The following is a 17,698-nucleotide window of genomic DNA, read 5'->3' as shown; positions in this document are numbered from 1 at the left end:
ACATATTTTTAGTGTAAACTTTTTATTAAAGTATAACATACATGCTGGAAGGTATACAGTTTATAAGTATTCAGCTTGATAGATTTTCCTTTGCAAATATACCTGTGTAACTCTGCCACTTTACTTTGAAAAACCAAATGACTTAAGCAACTATCTTAACATTACGTAGACTTTACAGTTTTGTACATACATTGTATATGCATCTTGCCAATCACAATGTAGGGGATAAGGACATTTACTAAGTATACTGTCTCATTTAATCCTACAATAATCTATTAAGTAAACATTACAGATGAAGAAGAGATCCAGAGACTCAGTAACATCCTTGTCTCAGATCTAATACATGGCAGAATCTGTATTAGAATAAAAAACTGACTACGTGCCAGCAGTTCTTCCACCATCACGGCCTCTTACCCAAACAGTATGAGGAAAATAAGGAATGCTGGCCCTTCTCTTATTCTGAGACTACGTGTTCTCTGTTTGCTTTTTATACAACACCCATGGCCAACACAGATATTTTAAACAGATTTGTAACTTCTATAAAATAGCTTAAGTAGAATAAGTAAAATGTACGATACTGCAGAAAGCCTTAGAAGGTCACCGAAGTAAAAAAATAGGTTTAATGATCAAACAACTCAACTTTTTACAATTTTATGTGTTTATTAGGAATCAGAAAGAAAAATCTTCATGACACTGGCTTCAGCAATGATTTCTTGGATATGACACCAAAAGCACAGGAAACAAAAATAAAAGTAAATTATCAAAATTAAAAAGTGTACATCAAAGGACAATCAAGAGCGAAGAGGCAATCTAAGGAATAGGAGAAAATTTCTGCAAATCATTTATCTGATAAGGGGGTAATACCCAAAATATATAAAGAACACCCACAGCTCAACAAAAAACCTGATTTAAAAATCGCCAAATAGACATTTATCCAAAGAACATAGACAAATGGCCAACAAGCATATGAAGAGATGCTCGACATCACTAATTAGGGAAATGCAAATCAAAGCCACAAATGAGATACCACTTCACAGCCATAGGGATGGCTGCGATCATAAAATCAAGAAGTAACAAGTATTGGCAAGGTTGTGGAGAAACTGGAATCCTTGTGCACTGGTTGTGGAAATGTAAAATGATGCAGCTGCTACTGGAAACAGTATGGCGGTCCCTCAAAATATTAATATAACTCAATAACTCCACTTCTGAGTATATACTTAAAAAAATTAAAAGCAGTATCTTGAATAGATAGCTGTACACCAATGTTCATAGCAGCATTATTCAAATAGCCAAAAGGTGGAAGCAACCCAAGTTTCCATCGGCAGGTAAATGGATAAAAAAAAAATGTGTGTGTGTGTGTGTGTGTGTACACACACACACACACATATACATATGCTAGACTATTATTCAGCTTATAAAGGAAGGAAATTCTGACAGATGCTAAAACACAGATGAACCTTAAAGACATTATGCTAAGTAAAATAAACTAGTCACAAAAAGACAAATACTGTATCATTCCACTTATAAGAAGTACCTGCAGTAACCAAAACAATAGAAACATAAAATAGAATGAATGGTTGTTGCCAGGTGGGGGGTGGGGAGAGAATGGAGAATTGTTTAATGAGTAACGAGTTTTAGTTTTGCAAGATGAAAAGCGTTCTGGAGATAAACGTATTCACACTGTTGTGCAACATTAACACCACTGAACCACATGCTTAATAATGGTAAAGATGAAAAATGTTTTGTGTAATTTACCACAGTTAAAAAGAAGGGAAAAAAGATAACTTGTTTTGGCCAAGATGGAGCAAACCCCATTCCTCACAAGACCTCCCTCTTACAACTAACTAAAAAGTCCTAGGGCACATAACAATAAACAAAGGAAGGCTCTGAATGGTGGCTCCATGAGACTTAATAAGTAACAGTGGTAAATTCCCTGGGTTTTCTCTGTGCCTCCCATATATCCTGGATGACATGCTGGAAAAGCCTAACTGGTAACCACCAACAGGCACAGACAAAATTAAAAAAAAAAAAAAAAAAAGTCTCGAGAAAAGTTATCCCCTACTAGCCAAAGGACAGGAAAAGCAGCAGCCGGCAGAAAACTTTTTTTCAAACATCTGCCCTACTGTAGCAAAGAATAAAGAAAACTGCACTTGCACCGTCAGAGGGGCTGACGGGGTGGGAGCTGGACTGATGGTCCCATCTGGTGGCAGCGAGGCAGGACAAGTGACCCCAAGTTTTTCTAAGGTGATGTCAGTGGGCTGAACGGGCAGTTAAATTTCCAACCCCAGAACGCATCAAAGAGGAAGAATGGAGTGCTGCAAGGAGGTGTTGGTAAGCACTCTTGCCCCACCGGGGTGGTGTTGGCTGGGGCCTATGAGGAGGAACTGAACTTCAGGCCCCAGTCCAGAGGCAATTATGCAGTTCAAGTCGGCCCTTTGCTTTCACATACCCTGGCGTCATTCATCGGGGAGCAGCAAGGAGCTAAACAACCACCCCCACCCGGACCTGTGCACTATATACCTCAACAGGGTGACTGTTTGCAAAGTAAACATTAAGTAGGATTCAGAATCCAACAGAACACCAAAAGATCCAAATACAACTGAAAATCATACCAAGTACCAGAAAAATCTCAACTTCGATGAACAAAGAGAATCAACAGATGCCAAGTCCAAGTTGACACAGATATCAGAAATACCTAACGAGGATTTTAAAGCAGCCATCATTAAATAAAAATGTTTCACTGAAATTTGAAACAAATGAAAAAAGAGAAATCAGCAAGGAAATAGAAGATATAAGTAAAACTGAAATGAAAATGTTAAAACTGAAAAATACAATGCACTAAATTAAAAATTCACTGAAAGGACTTAATAGCAGAATAAATATGATGGAGGAAAGAAATCTGAACTTGAAGATACAATAAAAATTAACCCATCTGGAAAAAATGTAGAGAAGATACTGAAAAAAAATAATAATAAACAGACTCGGACTTAATAACACAAAAAAAGTATTATTCATATTATCAGGATTTCAGAATGAGAGGACAAAGTATGGGGTTGAAAGAGCCTAAGAAGAAATAACGGCTGGACACGTCTCAAATTTGACAAAATATACAAACCTACAGATTCAGGAAGCTGAGCAACCCAGACAGAACAGGAATCCAGGGAAACACATGCCAAGACACATAATAATCAAACTGGAAAATTAAAAACAAAAATAATCTTGAAAACACTTAGATAAAGTGATTTGTTATCTATAGAGGAACAATGACTTAAATGACAGCGGAGTTCTCATTAGTACGGAGGCCAACGCCTGGAAGCGGTGGCACGACTTCCAACAGCCGAAACAAAAGAACTGTCGCCCGGATTTATACACCCAGTGAAATACTTTGACGAAATAAAGGTAAAATCAAGACTCTCTCAGAAAACAGAAAACAAACAAGCCAACAAAATTGCCTCCACTAGATCTACCCTAACTTTTTCAAACTGAAAGGAAATGGTAAAGAAGATAGAAAGTATAAAAATATAGGAAAAATGTAACACTATCCTTTCTCCTCTTGGATCTTCTAAACTATAGTAGATGTTTGAAGTAAAATTAAAACACTGCCTTATGTGGTTCCTACTGTATATAGAACAGTTAAGAAAATAGTGTAAAGAGGTAAGGTATAGGACTAGCTTAGGTTTCTGCAGGTTACTCAAACTGGTAAACTACTGACGTCAGAATACTCTGACAACTGATGTATGGATAACATAATACCTAGCACAAGCACTAAAAAAGCAAATATAAAAGACACACTCAAAACCCTACAGAAAAACCAAAATGAAATTTTAAGTACTATTCAAGTAACCCACATAAAGACAGAAAAGAGGACACACAGGAAAGGAAAATGGAAGAAATAAAAGAAAACAAAAGTAAAATGTCAGAATTAAGCTCTAACATATCAAAATTACATTAAATATGTGAGGCCTAGACATAACAATTAAAAGACAGACTTTGGCAAACCAAATTTAAAAAACATGAATCAATTATATGCTACCTACATGAAACTAACTTCAAAATACAGGTAGGTTGGAAGAAAACGAATGGAAAAAAATACCACATAAACATTAACCAGAAGAAAGCAGAAATGGTTATAACACTATCAGACAAAGGACAAAGAAAATGATCAAGGTCAAAGAAGGACATTACATAATGATAAAGTCAAGAAACCAAAAACACAAAGCAGTCCTATGTGTATATGCAACAAATAAGTTTCAAAACACATAAATCAGAAATAGATAAAAGAAAAAAACAGAACAATTATAGCTATAGTTGAAGACTTCGACACCCCCTTTCACAACAATAGAACTACTAGACAAAAAGACCACCAAAGATACAGAACTGAACATCGCCGATCCATAAGTTCTAAAGTTATACAATGCTCCATTCAATAACAAAAGACCTCACGTGTTTTTCAAATGCCCATAAATATTCACCATGATAGTCCACATCCTAGGCCATGAAATAGACGTCAACAAATTTAAAAGAACTGAAATCACACTGCGGGTACTCTCTGGCCACAGTGGAAAAGAACTAGGACACTGCTAGTGGAAATGTAAACTGGTACGGCCACCATGGAAAACAGTATAGCGGTTCCTCAAGAAATTAAAAACAGAACTACCATATATGATCCGGCAATTCCTCTTCTGGGTATATAACCAAAGGAAATGAAATCATTACCTCAGAGAGAGATATCTGTAATCCCATGTTCATATTATTCACAATAGCCAAGATATGCAAACATCCTAAGTGTCCGTCAACAGATGAATGGTTAAAGATGTGATATATAAATACACACACATACAAACACGCATATTACTCAACCTCACGACAACACGCATGAACCTAGAGGGCATTACACTAAGTGAAATAAACCAGACAGAGAAAGACAAATACTGCACGGCATCACTTATATGTGGAATCTAAAAAAAACAAACTTATAGGAATAGAGAGTAGCAGAATGGTGGCTGTCAGCAGCTGGGGTGTGAGGGAAATAGAAGCTGTGAAAGGGTACAAACTTTCACTTATAAGATGAATAAAGTCTGAGGATCTAATATCTAATGTGGTGGCTATAATTCATGACACTATTGTATAAGTGAAATATGCTAAGAGAGTAGAACTTAAGTGTTCCTACCAGTGAATTTCAGGATATTTTTTAAAAGAAAGAAAAGTTCTCAAATCTAAGCTCACACCTTAAAAAAGTAGGAAAAGAGCTGTATAAACCTAAAGCAAGCAGAAAGAAATAAAGAAGACATCAATGAAATTGAAAATAGAAAACTAGAAACCTGTAGCAAAACTGACAAAGTGAAGCCACTAATTACCAATATCTGAAATAGGATATCACTAAAAACATCAGACATTAGGGCTAGTATAAACAACTCCACATACACAAATTTGACAAGTGAGAAGAAATGGACCAATACGTCAGAATACAAACTACCACAATTCACCCTATAGGGAAAAACTTGAATATTTCTACAACTCAAAGATACTTTCTTTTTCTTACACATCTGGAAAGCCAAATTAACAGTGACTATCCTAGACACAGTATTTGGGGACATTAATTTAACTCAATCAACAAAACCTTTACATTAAGAAGCTTCAGTCAAACGAACTAGTGAGAGATATCTTAATTACAAAGAACATTAGGCATCTATGAGTGGCAAAAATCAAACAAAGCTCCCTATTTCGTATTAATAAATGATTGTATAATTTTAATAAATGTTAAAGATTGGTAGAAACCACTTGGAAGAGCATTAAAAATAGCAGCAGCAACAACAAAAAAAGGGTTATTCAATTTAAGATAAAATTTAAAACTGCTTAGTAAATATCCATAAATATAATTTTAACTTAGTAATAAAACAGAAAAACTTTTTATAAAGACACTTTTTGTTAAAAATCAAGGAAAAACCACCAAAAAGAATTATAATGGTGATGATTTAAACACCTAACTTTTTATAGGTAAATCAGATTTTGGCATATTAATTACCTAATCAAGTGCACTTCTGAAATGTAAAAGAATTAAAAATTGAAAAAATGTTTTTTTTAAGTATTTCAAGAGGAATAATAACAAGATATAACCACAAATAAGTTTAGGACAGCATACTTTCACAGATTCATTGACTTTAAGAGAAGCATATACTACTTATTTCTAACAAAAGTAACTTTCCTTCTAATTTGCCTTCAAGAGTCTTCTCCAACCACCATAGAAATGGTGGTAGGAACAAGGAGAATAAAAATACTTTCATTTCATATAGGCAAACACAGATTCAACATTGCATTTAGAAAAAAAGACATCTGATAATGTAAATTTAATTTCTGTACATGTATATTCTAGTGAAATAGTTGTAGAAACAGTATTTACTATAAAACTTCTCATCTCCGTACTCTGGTTTCTCTCCAAATCGTATAAAACTTCCCATTTCTAGTCATCATAAAATACCTATTTTGAACGCTGGTATATATTTTAAAAGCTTAATTATTAACTACTAGTTCATTATTAACTGGTATTACTAGGAGATGCATGTGGTTCCATTTTCATTTCTAAAGATATAAGCTAATTAGAAATTACACATAAGCTTTTGCTTGTCACTGCATTAAACACACTCAATTATCACATAAAAATTAACATTTGAGGAACAGAAGCCTGAGGACCCAACAAAATAGATGAAACAAAATAATCAACTTCTTCCCAACTATAATACTTTTATCTGATATATAAGAATAAAAGGTAAGAAATTCTGATTAAGTTTTACATTAATAAGATCCTAAGACTAAACATTAGCATAAACGAAAATCCTAATTATTTGGAAAAAGAATCAAGCAACATTATTTAAAAAAAAAAGAACAATTAAGGGGCAATAAGGACTAATCGATCCTACGACATACCATGTCAGGCACTATGCTATTATCATTAAGAATCACTGATGGAACAAAATGTGATAAAATGCTTTTTAAACTTACAGTCACTGCTTTTCAACACCTATCAAGCCAAAGAGAGAAAATGAACTTATTAAACACATTCCTCATATTATACCCTAGTAAATTGCACTAAAAAGAGTATAAAAAAAAATCAAATAAGATTTATGGAAAACAAAAGTATACCTAATCTTAACTATAAAGAAGAGTTTTTATGTCTTTGTTTTCTACTTTTAGAACAGGAAAAAAACTGCAAATGAAAGATGAAAAGGAATGGTTACATAAAAGCAGATCAAAACCAAAACATTTCTAAAGATGGCCAATACCCCGGTCTTACTTTCCTCAGTACTCTACTGTACACTGCACCCAGCATAGGTAGAGTAGATTTATGGCAATTCTGCCTAAAGAACAAAAGCCACAAATGACCATACTCTACACTAGTAAGCTCAATCTTAAAGGGTTTATTTTAAATAATTCTGCACAAACACTAAAAGAATTTTGCAGGGATTAATAAAAAATACAAGAAAATCTGTGCAGCAAAATTTACATGTAAATGTCCCCAAACTCAAAAACATTTAAAGCAATGACACGTTTAAAAGTTATTAAAATGCTAGGTAGGACAACACAGATATATAGAAATGCATTTGAAATAAAGACTATACAACTGGAAATTATGACAATTACACAATAATTATATACTTATAAAAACAACCAGTTATTTTCTCATAGGCTTATTTGTAGTTTCCCAAAAGATGACATTTTACTAAGGTAATTTTTATTTCAATTCTTAAAATGATTTGAAAATGCTATAAGATACTAAAGTAAAAGCAAGTGAGGGTATTTTTAAAAGGTTAGGAATTCAAATACAATAAAAATCAGCCTACCCAGAATCCCTGGGAGAGACACAGGACCGCTGAATTTCCAAATGGCTTAAACTTAAAACCTCACTTTAAAATTGTTTAAAATCATAGACATACAGAGAATATACATGAATCTGTCTGATTTCTTAGGCTGGATACAGAATAAAATGATCTGACATGATGGACTTGGGGACGCCACTGTGAATCCGTAATACATAAACACTCTCAAGATTCACTGAAGTGTGCAGAGCAATATTTTCCTGTATTTGCTGCTGGATGGTTCTTTGTTATGTATTTTGCCCTTTCTCAACAGTGTCTTTCTTTCTATGGAGCCCCTTGTTTCCCTTTTTGTAATGTTAGTTATAAACTGTTTCGTGATTAAGGGTACAGATTAGTTAAAATGGCCACATTGAGCCCAAAGGTGCTCATGTTCCAACACTGCCAAACACGAGCTCTAAACCTCAGTTTCTTCATTTGCAAAATGCAGGTAATAATAGCACCTAACCACAGAGGGTTGTTCAAGGGCCAAAAAAAAATATCTCATTGGCATAGAACTTGGCATAAATACTCAATAAACATTTTTTTTTTTTCCCTCCTAGGATTACCTTAGAAATTCTTGCTCAATTTTTTGAGGACGACATCTGTTCACGTATGTTAGTGTATGTAGAATTAAGTCTGGAAAAAATACCTAAAAAAGTTAACACTGTCTCAATGAAATAACTCTTCTATCAACCAAGATGGCTAAAATAAAAAAGGCAACAAATGTCGTCTGGAAGGATGTATGAGAAACCCTGACACCTTGCTGGTGGGAATACAAAATGGTACTGCCACTTTGGAAAATAACTTAGTTTCTTAAAAAGTTAAACCTAAATTTATATAAAGACCCAGCATTTCTACACCTAGGTATCTACACAAGAGAAAAATTTAGGTCCACATAAAGACTTACACACAAATAGTCAAAACAGTATTATTCATTCGACCCAAATGTTCGATTGGTAAATAAGCAAAATGTGGTAGGTACAGCCACACTATTGAATACTATTTAGCAATAAAAAATGAAATGCTAACATGGCTACAAAGTGAATGAACCTCAAAAACATTATGTTGAGTGAAAGAAGCCAGACACAAAGGACCACATGTGTATGACTGTGCTAAGAAGTATCCAGAAAAGGTAAATCTAGATACAAAGTAGATTACTGGATGCCTAGAGCTGGGGGTGGCAACGGGTTAACTGGGGTGATGGAAATGCTCTAAGCCTGGATTATGGTGATAACTGCCTAACTCAGTGAATTTAGTAAATATTACATTTTAAATGAGCAGATCTCAGTGTGTAAGTTACACCTCAACACAGTTTTGTTTTGTTTTTTTTTTATAAAATTAACAATGGCTGTCTCTAGTTAGCAGGGTCATGTCTTCCCCTGTTTTACTTTTGAAATGATTTGAAAAAGAGAATTTGTTGATTAAAAAATAAACTGCCAAGTTTTTTGGACTTCTGTATTATTAAAAGTAAACAGACTCAAAGGGAGAGGCACTCTCCTCTGAATAAAGGCCTTCATATCTACTTTGTCAGCTTATATTTTTACTGATTAATTTCTCAGCAACTCATCTGGATGGACAAGTTATTAAGTGAAGTCTCACTGTATACCTTTTCAGATTCGAGATTGAGAGAAAAAAATTGTCCCACATGGAGTTCTCTAAAGATACTGCCAGAGGTAGCACTGTTATATAAGTATTCTAAAGATTGTTTTTCACAACTTTTCCTGAATAAGAAGGTAACATAGACCATATTAATTTTAAATCTAAGCAAAACAAAAATATCAAAAGTACTACACAAAGCTTTTGAATACCTGAGCCTGGGACTTTTTTTTTTTTTTTAAGAAATTGTTCCAAGAGATTCATGCACACTAAATCCTCAAAATAACTGCTTTCTAGATTTATGAAACAGACCAGCTACAGACAGCATTTGATTGTTTAAACAGGTATAGGCATACCCTGTGCATATTGCGGGTTCAGTTCCAGACCACGATATAACATGAATATGTCAATAAAGCAAATCACATTAATTTTTTGGTTTCCCAGTGCATATAAAAGTTATGTTTATGCTATACTGTAGTCTATTAAGTGTGCAATAGCATTATGTCTAAAAAACATTGTACACACCTTAAATTAAAAAAAAAATACTGTATTGCTAAAAAATGCTAACCCTCACGTGGGCCTTCGGCGAGTCATAATCTTTTCAGCACCATTAACTTGCTTGACGCAGAGTTACCACCCACACCTTCGATTTGTAAAAAATGCAGTATTTGCAAAGGGCAATAAAGCAAAGCCCAAGCAAATGGTATACTCTATAAATTTAAGTTCAAACAGATCATCCTGGGTCTGAAAAGTCACAGTTAAAGGAACTTTTATTCGTTTCCTAGAGCTGCCTTAACAAATGACCACAAACTTAGTGGTTTAAAACAACACATTCATGCTCATAGTTCTGGAGGCCACAGGTCTGAATTCAAGGCGTCAGCAGGGTCATCCCACTTCTGCAGGCTCCAGAGAAGGATCCTTCCTTGACTCTTCCTGGCTTCTGGGGACGCCCCGAGTTCCGTGGCTTATGGGAGTGTAACTCCAACCTATGCCTCCATTTCACTCTTCTTCCTGTGTGTGTGTCAATGTTCTTCCTCTACTTACCAGGACACCCATCACTGGATTTAGGACACACCCTAAATCCAAGACGCTCTCATCTGGAGAGCCTCACTAATTACATCTGCAAAGAGCCCATGCCAGCAAGGAACCAGGCCAGTTGTGTACTGTAATTAAAACTACGTGAAGGGCTTGTTCTCTGAGGGAGAAAAACGTCACTGTAAAAATCCCTGCCAACTCAAATTTGAAATTATTTTGTGCATTTTCAGTAGAAAATATCCTACTGTATCATCAGGATATTCTATCATTAAAAGAGTCTAAAATACATGTGAAGGGTTGGATGAAAATATTTTACGATATAAACGTATTCCCCAAAGACCGTCTCTCTCCTGGTGCTCCCGTCATGCTGAATGCCCTCTCAAACAACCCTGGACAGCTGTGGCTACGATACCGTTGTCGCACAACCGACCCATCAGCAAACCCTGTGGACTCCTTTAAAGTATACACCAAATGCAACCAATTCTCACCACCAGCAGCCTAGCCTAAATCACTACCCTCTCTGGCCAAAGTTAGCCTCTCAAAATGTAAACCTGCGATGTCACTCCCCTGTGCAAAGCTCTCCAGTGGCTTGCATCACAGATACAGTGAAATCCAAAGTCGCTCTCTCTACCACCCCTGTCCTCACCTCCCCCAGCCCCACGAGCCTCCTTTCACGCACCCCGCATGCACCCCTCTCGCCATTCCCTCTGCGTTGCACCCGGTATCTGAAAGGCTGAATCTCTTTCTTCTGTCACTTCTCTGCTGAAATGTCACTTCATAGAAAAGGCGTTTCCTGACCACCCTATCTAAACTTGCACTCCCAGTCATCCTCCCTTTAACCTTCTCAATTATTTCTTCAGATAATAATCTGACAATATTAGTTTGTTTTTTTATCATCGGTCTCAACCCACTAGAAAGCACATCCCATGAAAACATGTCTGGTTCCCTGCTGTATGTCTAGCCCTGGAAGTTATCTGGCACATACTACTCAGCTCAACAAATATCCGAATGAAGAATATGCCTAATTTTGAATGGCAATGACTTATTCGTGTATTTCTTTTTCAAATACCCCCTGCTCTGTTTTGTAAGGAACAAATACTATGACCAGTATTTCCCCCAAATTATTTCCCATTCACAGTTTTTTTTTTTTTCTGCTTTGAAAAAACAATTATCCACAGAAGTGCCTCTACCAGTTAAACACTGTCAGGAAGCCTGCCGGCAGCCTGCCATGGGTGGCATGGGACAGGAGCTAGCAAACCGTCCTCTGGCCTTGATACCACTCTTTCCAACTGCTCCTACTGATTTTCTTCCTCTTCCCACACTATCACCAGGACACCTGCTGTCCCCAAACACAGGAATGCTTCTGGAGAATTCTCTCATCTGTTAGGGCTACTGTATCTACCTTGCCTTTTTTTCCCCTTGAACGGTGTCTCATAGTAAATTCCAAGGAATTTAATGTTTCCTAGTGGTGCTAACAGCCGTAACAGACACTGAAAAGGGTCAAAGTTAGAAAAGACTACCTTCAGCAAAACTGAATAGGCATCTTTCAAAAAGGACTGTTCACAATCCTACGTCAATGTGCATTGTAAGGCTTCATTTCACGCTGTAACCCAAACTTATCTTTTCCAACTCAAACTTAACAGACTCTTCCTTTCAGTCATTTCATTCATTACACTCTTCTTTCCTAGCTACCTTGAAAACTGTGGTAGCCTGGCTTACTGAAAACACCTTTTACTTTAGATATCAAGGAAAGCTTCAAAGGAGACTTGATAATGGATTTAAATTATAATTAAAATGTTCACTGTCTGCAGGGGATTATTTGGAGTAAGTCACTATTTTTTCATAAATGGTGGAGAGTGACAAAAATGAATAAAATTACCAAAAGTAGCATAAAACTAGGGTCACAAACACTCCAATAATTTTCCCTCCACCCATACATCCCTTTTTCATAATACCACTAACTAAAACAAGGTTGGGATTGGAGGGCCAGAAGGAAGCAAGTTTTGAAGATTTTTAGCCTAAATATTATATTTACGTTTCTGGAGGAGGCTATAATTAGAGGTAACAGACTCTTACATAAGAAAACTACATCAGTAGGATCACTTTAGAACATGATGAACACCACAAATTCATATTGTTTGATGTAAAAATTACTTCTCTGACAATTCTTTTTCTCCTATAACTCCGTAGGGAACCTACCCTCAGCCCTGCCTCTACATGCCTACCTTGCCTCTCAAAGCTTCTTCTAGTTACCCCTTTCACTCCTGTATCAGTTCCAGCTTCCAACCTTGAACTCATTCATCCTAACATTTGCAGAGTATCTTCATAAGTATCTGATGGTACTGATGGTACAAGTAAAAATTGAACTAGTCACACCCCTAACATCAAAGAAACTCGAAACAGAGGCCTGATTGGAATATGGCCCAACTGTACCCTCCCTGTGAGATAAACAATGCTACCTTCAAGCCCCATCCCACAACAATCCTAAATTCTTTGAAACTAAAAATAGCTCAGCTGTTGTTCCATCTGCCAGCAGATGGCTGGACTATTTTTAATTCAGGATTCTAGAGAGCAGGAATGGATCAGGCTAAGCCAGGGCAGCCTAGAAGCCCTCCCGGTGCACTGCATGCACTGCAGAGAGCTGTAGCCGGGCAGGGACGAGAGAGGGCAACCTGGAGCTGGTCTCCGGCCTGTGGGCTTCACCCTGACGGTAACAATGTAGTCGGGAGGGGTTGGTTTTCTCTTTTTTAAACCGTCCCTTACTTCAAAATAAAGTCGGAAATATGGTATCAATTTTAAGTAATCTGCATACCCTTTAATGGTTTCATTATTATTTTTCTTTTTGTAAAAATAAAAGTTCCTTTATGTAGTATTTTTGAGACTGGATTTAGTTTTAACGAAGTAAAAAATCTCCTCTAATCTAGGTAAGATTTCCTAAAAGCTATACTTTAACAAAAATATCAATATTCTTAAAAACATGATCAACTGTAAATTCAGGGGTATCATTTCCAGAAAAATCTTTTTATAAATGACATTTCTATTAAAAGGCAACTGAATTAATTTTTGATAGCAGTACTCTGAAATCTACTCACATGCCAATAAAATTTTAAAACACAAAAGGATTAAGAGTTTAACATACTATATATTTTCTTGTTTACTGGCCATCTCCCTTCGCCTCCATGGTAGGTGGCTCAATAAACATTTGGGTGGGGAGAAGAGATGAAAGCAGGCAGGTGTATACGGAAGGATTATTTAGAGAGTATTGAGTATTTACAACGGTGGTAGCAACACCCACTGCTGTACTTCTACCATCCAGCTCCTACCAGTCACAACGTGTAAATCAGGGATGACCAAACGAGGCCATTTCGTTGACTTCCCCATCACGTCTGCTGGCCACACACAGATATCAAGAGTCCAAAGTGGGCCTGGCCCAGGTTTCAGTAGTGAAAAGGGGGAAGTCTATTATAGTTTTCTGGGACAATATGGATTTGGGGATCCCTTCTTATTGCAAGACAGTATACTTTCTGCAAAAGTCAAATGGGTTATCCCTATCAACTTACGTTTGGGTGATAGTGTAGATGGATGAATAGAAGGGAAGAAACCACCATGGATTAACTACCATGAGATTGCTCAATGGTTGTAGGAGGCTAGTGTGACTTTTATGAAGTGTGAGAAAAAGCCTTATACAATCTCAACTAAAGAAAGTATTCTGGTGCCTGCCTGAGCAGTCACATTCGCATAATGAGTTTCTGCTAACTATATGTAAGGGGCAAAAAAGTAAAAACTGGCAAGATCTGGAATAGACAATCCTGGTATATAGCTGGTACACACACTACCAAGTAGTTCCTATGTCTAGAAATGACAAGGACCAAACTATAAGACCTGTGAAGATGCCAATAGAGAGTGGCAGGAATATATATTGCACCAAGTTAATACGACACTGCATCCACGTTCATGGCTCATCAGAGGAACTGTAAACTTACAATCATTACGTTCAATATCCTAATTTTACAGAGAAGGAAGATGAGGCCCAGGAACTTGACTGTTCTGCAATGTGATAGAATTGGGATAAACCCGGGATCCCAGATTCTCCTCCCAGTGAGCTCTCCATTAAAACACACAACTTACACTAGCATTTTGGAGAGGAAAAATACACGCGTGTACACACACACACACACACACACATCACTCCATTTCTTCAGTCTAATAATTACAATTTAAGTATATTAAAAACATATTCTAACATGAAAAATCTCTTAAAAACTAAAACTTTAGTTTGAATCTCAAGTGCTTTTAATCTGCAAGATATTCAAAAATCTACATATAACAGTTTAAAAAATTCTGTAAAATAACTCCTTCCCTCATCCCACCCCAATATTCCTTTTAGGACCCAGATATAATTTCAATTTTTACCACTGTACAGTGACTTCTCATACACCTTGAATAATCTTTCATTAGCTATAATAACAAAAGGTGACATTCTGACCCATGGAAACTAAAACTTAAGCCAACTACAGATTCAAAATTTAAATGAAATTCCCTTGATGTTTTTTTATAGCACCACTTTAAAGTATAAAAAAAAAAAAAAAGGAGATAAGGCTTATTATAGCAAGTTACAAAGTCGTCTTATTTTAATAACCAAAAGGCAAAGTTGCTTTTAAACTGTCTTGACCCCTTAATTTAGCATACGTTTCAGTTATTCTAGATTTCTTCCCCTTGAAGGATACTTTTTTCTAAAGCCCCATTTAACGAGCTTCATTTTCTTGTCAATTTGATCTAGTCTATGACCGGCGCTATAGAACAAAATGCAAGCATCAGGAATTCCTCTCTGTTAAATGTCCTGGTCTCTTCTATCTTTGCTGGGCTGCAGTATCAGTGTTCCCCTTGTGACAATTCCTCGTCTGCCTGTCCCCTCTATAGGTATTGTCCGGATTTACCCTGCTATGGGCTTCATCACACTAGAGCTCTTCCGTCTGAACTATAAATCGTAATTCAAGCTTGAGAGCAGCTGCCACTGTCCAGACATGTGGCTGATGGGTGTCATTGTCTTTTTCACTCACCCCGTTTCAAACCCTCCCTTCCTTGTTACTGAAGCGAGCTTATCTAAAAGTCCTTTCCTTCCCCCGCTTAGATCACCGCCCCCACCTCCTCACCCCTGGTCTTGTTCTTCCAGGTCAGCCCAGTCGGATAAAACATTATTCTTATGTTTTTTCCTGTGGCGAGGCGGCGGAGAGATGTCAGAACTCACCGCACCTCTCGCCGACCCCCTTTTCAAGACTGTCAGCATGGGAACAACTTCAGCCTATCTTCCCAAAGTACCACGACAAAGTTATTGAAATTATGATATGGAACCCTCCCCGTGCCCGATCCTGACAGATCGGCTCCGCCGCAATTTCCAAGCTAAGAAAAACCAGCTCAGCTCCTGCTTCATCACAAAGGGCGATATTCTGGCCGCACCGCACGGTCCACCCACAAAAACCTTCTCATGTTCAAGTTGACTGCGAGCCCGGCCGCTTCTCCCGAGCCCTGCCCCAGCCCCATCCAGCCGAGTTACTGTCGACTGCAGCCAGGCAGCGGAGCTGGGGGGCGGGGGGGGGGCCCCCCGAGGTCAGGAGCCAGGAGCGCCCACCCAGGGGCGGCCCCTCGGCGACCCCGTCTCCCGCGGGGCGCGGCACCGCGGCCCCCCCCCCCCACTCCTGTCCCCCGCGGGCCTCCGCCCCGCTCACCTAATGCCACCTCGCACGCTTTGCGCAGCTGGGAGTGATGCGCCTTCTTCACTTCCTTGTCGGCCAAAATCTTCTCCAGGGCCCGGGTCAGGAACATGTTCTTCGTCTTCTTGCCCTCATACATGGACGCGGAGACGGAGGCGGCGGCTCGTCCGACCCGCGGCTCCCGGCGGCTGGACGGGAGGAGGGGGAGGAGGAGGAGGAGGGGGAGGAGGGGAAAGAAGAGAAAAGGCGAGGGGTGGAGGCGGGGGGGCGAGGCGGCGTGGGGGGCGGGCGGGTCGCTGAGGAGCACAAAGGTCTCCGCCGCCGGAGGGCCGCCCTGCAGGGCTGCGCCGCGGGACCGGACCGCTGCTTCTCCCCGCCGGGGTCGCTCCCCGGCCCCGCCGCTCTCTCGCCCCTCCGGCCCGGGGACGGCGAGGGACACCGAAGGACGAGGCGGCGGCCTAGAGGCCCGAGGAGAGCAGGGTGGCCCTGGCTGCGGTGCGGCTGAGCACCCGGCGCGGCCCCGAGCTGGCCTCCATCACCGCCGACCTGCCCCGGCCGCCATGTTGGGAGGAAACGACGCGTCACGCAGCGGCCGAACGGCTGCAGAGGAGGAAGCGCAGGCAGCGGCAGGCGCTGCCAGCCCAGAGCGGCCGCGGCGCCGGCAGGCGGGGGGCGGAGGGCGGCGGCGGAGCGGCCCAGGCGCAGCGTTACGGCGGCCTGGCGGGGCCGCGCCGCCTCCCGCGTTCGCCTGCAGGGCGGCGCGGGGCGTGGCGGGCGGGCGGGCGGGCGGGCGGCCTGCGGCGGCGCCGCGCGCGACTCCCGGGGCTCGGGGGGCTCCCTGCGCGGGGACCCGGGGTCCGCGGCGCCCTCCCCGGGACGCCCCGCTACGCCGCACCCACTCCCCCGACCGTGCGGGGGACCCCGTCGCTCGGAGCGCAGCCCCTTCCGCTGCGGGGGTCGCGGGGACACCCACGTCGCCCGTCCCCCGCCTGTCGCGCTGGACGCCGTGTTTCGTTCCCAGGGGCACAGAACTGCTGACCCGGGACCGTGCCCTCCGACTGCCTCTGCAGGATTCTCTTGGGGGAAGAGTAAACTCAAACCCATTGGACAAAGATTCAGGAATGTTTCACTTTTTCATCTCTGTAGGATAAACCGGTAAACTCTAGATTTCACAGCCCTTCGGAATTGAGTCTCAGGTTAAGCAAACAGGTGAATGCTTCCGACTGACGAGGTCCCTTAGAGCTCTGTGTTTCTGTGCTTTTAATACTGAGATTCGGTCCGGGACATGAAAACCAGTTTCAGAGTGGAAAAGCTTTAAGAACAAACAGATTACCTGCCAGACGCACACATGGTCATGTGTCTGCTTTTGGTACGAAAGAATAATTCAAATCTGTTTCATTCAGAGTAGAAAATTATAAAGAATACCTGAAAGTATGTGCAAAGGATTTGCGTGATGAACACTGGGTCCCAAATTGTTAGACTGTGTCACTCACTGTTAACGAT

At 39.8% G+C, this 17,698-nt stretch overlaps 1 protein-coding gene across 9 annotated transcripts in view; it reads right to left on the bottom strand.

Annotated features, from left to right (window-relative positions):
• Window positions 1-16,539, bottom strand: part of ARFGEF1 (ADP ribosylation factor guanine nucleotide exchange factor 1) — a 96,596-nt gene extending 80,057 nt beyond the window's left edge. For all 9 annotated transcript variants that reach the window (XM_016152903.2, XM_016152907.2, XM_016152905.2 and 6 more), the window contains exon 1: window positions 16,211-16,539. In XM_016152903.2, coding sequence (XP_016008389.1) covers window positions 16,211-16,334 — 124 coding nt within the window. In that variant the 5' untranslated portion in view covers window positions 16,335-16,539. The remainder of the gene's footprint in view (window positions 1-16,210) is intronic.
• Window positions 16,540-17,698: the final 1,159 nt, after the last annotated feature.

The sequence above is a fragment of the Rousettus aegyptiacus genome, unplaced genomic scaffold (assembly GCF_014176215.1).
Source record: "Rousettus aegyptiacus isolate mRouAeg1 unplaced genomic scaffold, mRouAeg1.p scaffold_m13_p_15, whole genome shotgun sequence".
Taxonomy (NCBI): Eukaryota; Metazoa; Chordata; class Mammalia; order Chiroptera; family Pteropodidae; genus Rousettus; species Rousettus aegyptiacus.
This window is presented reverse-complemented; position numbering and strand designations above follow the sequence as displayed.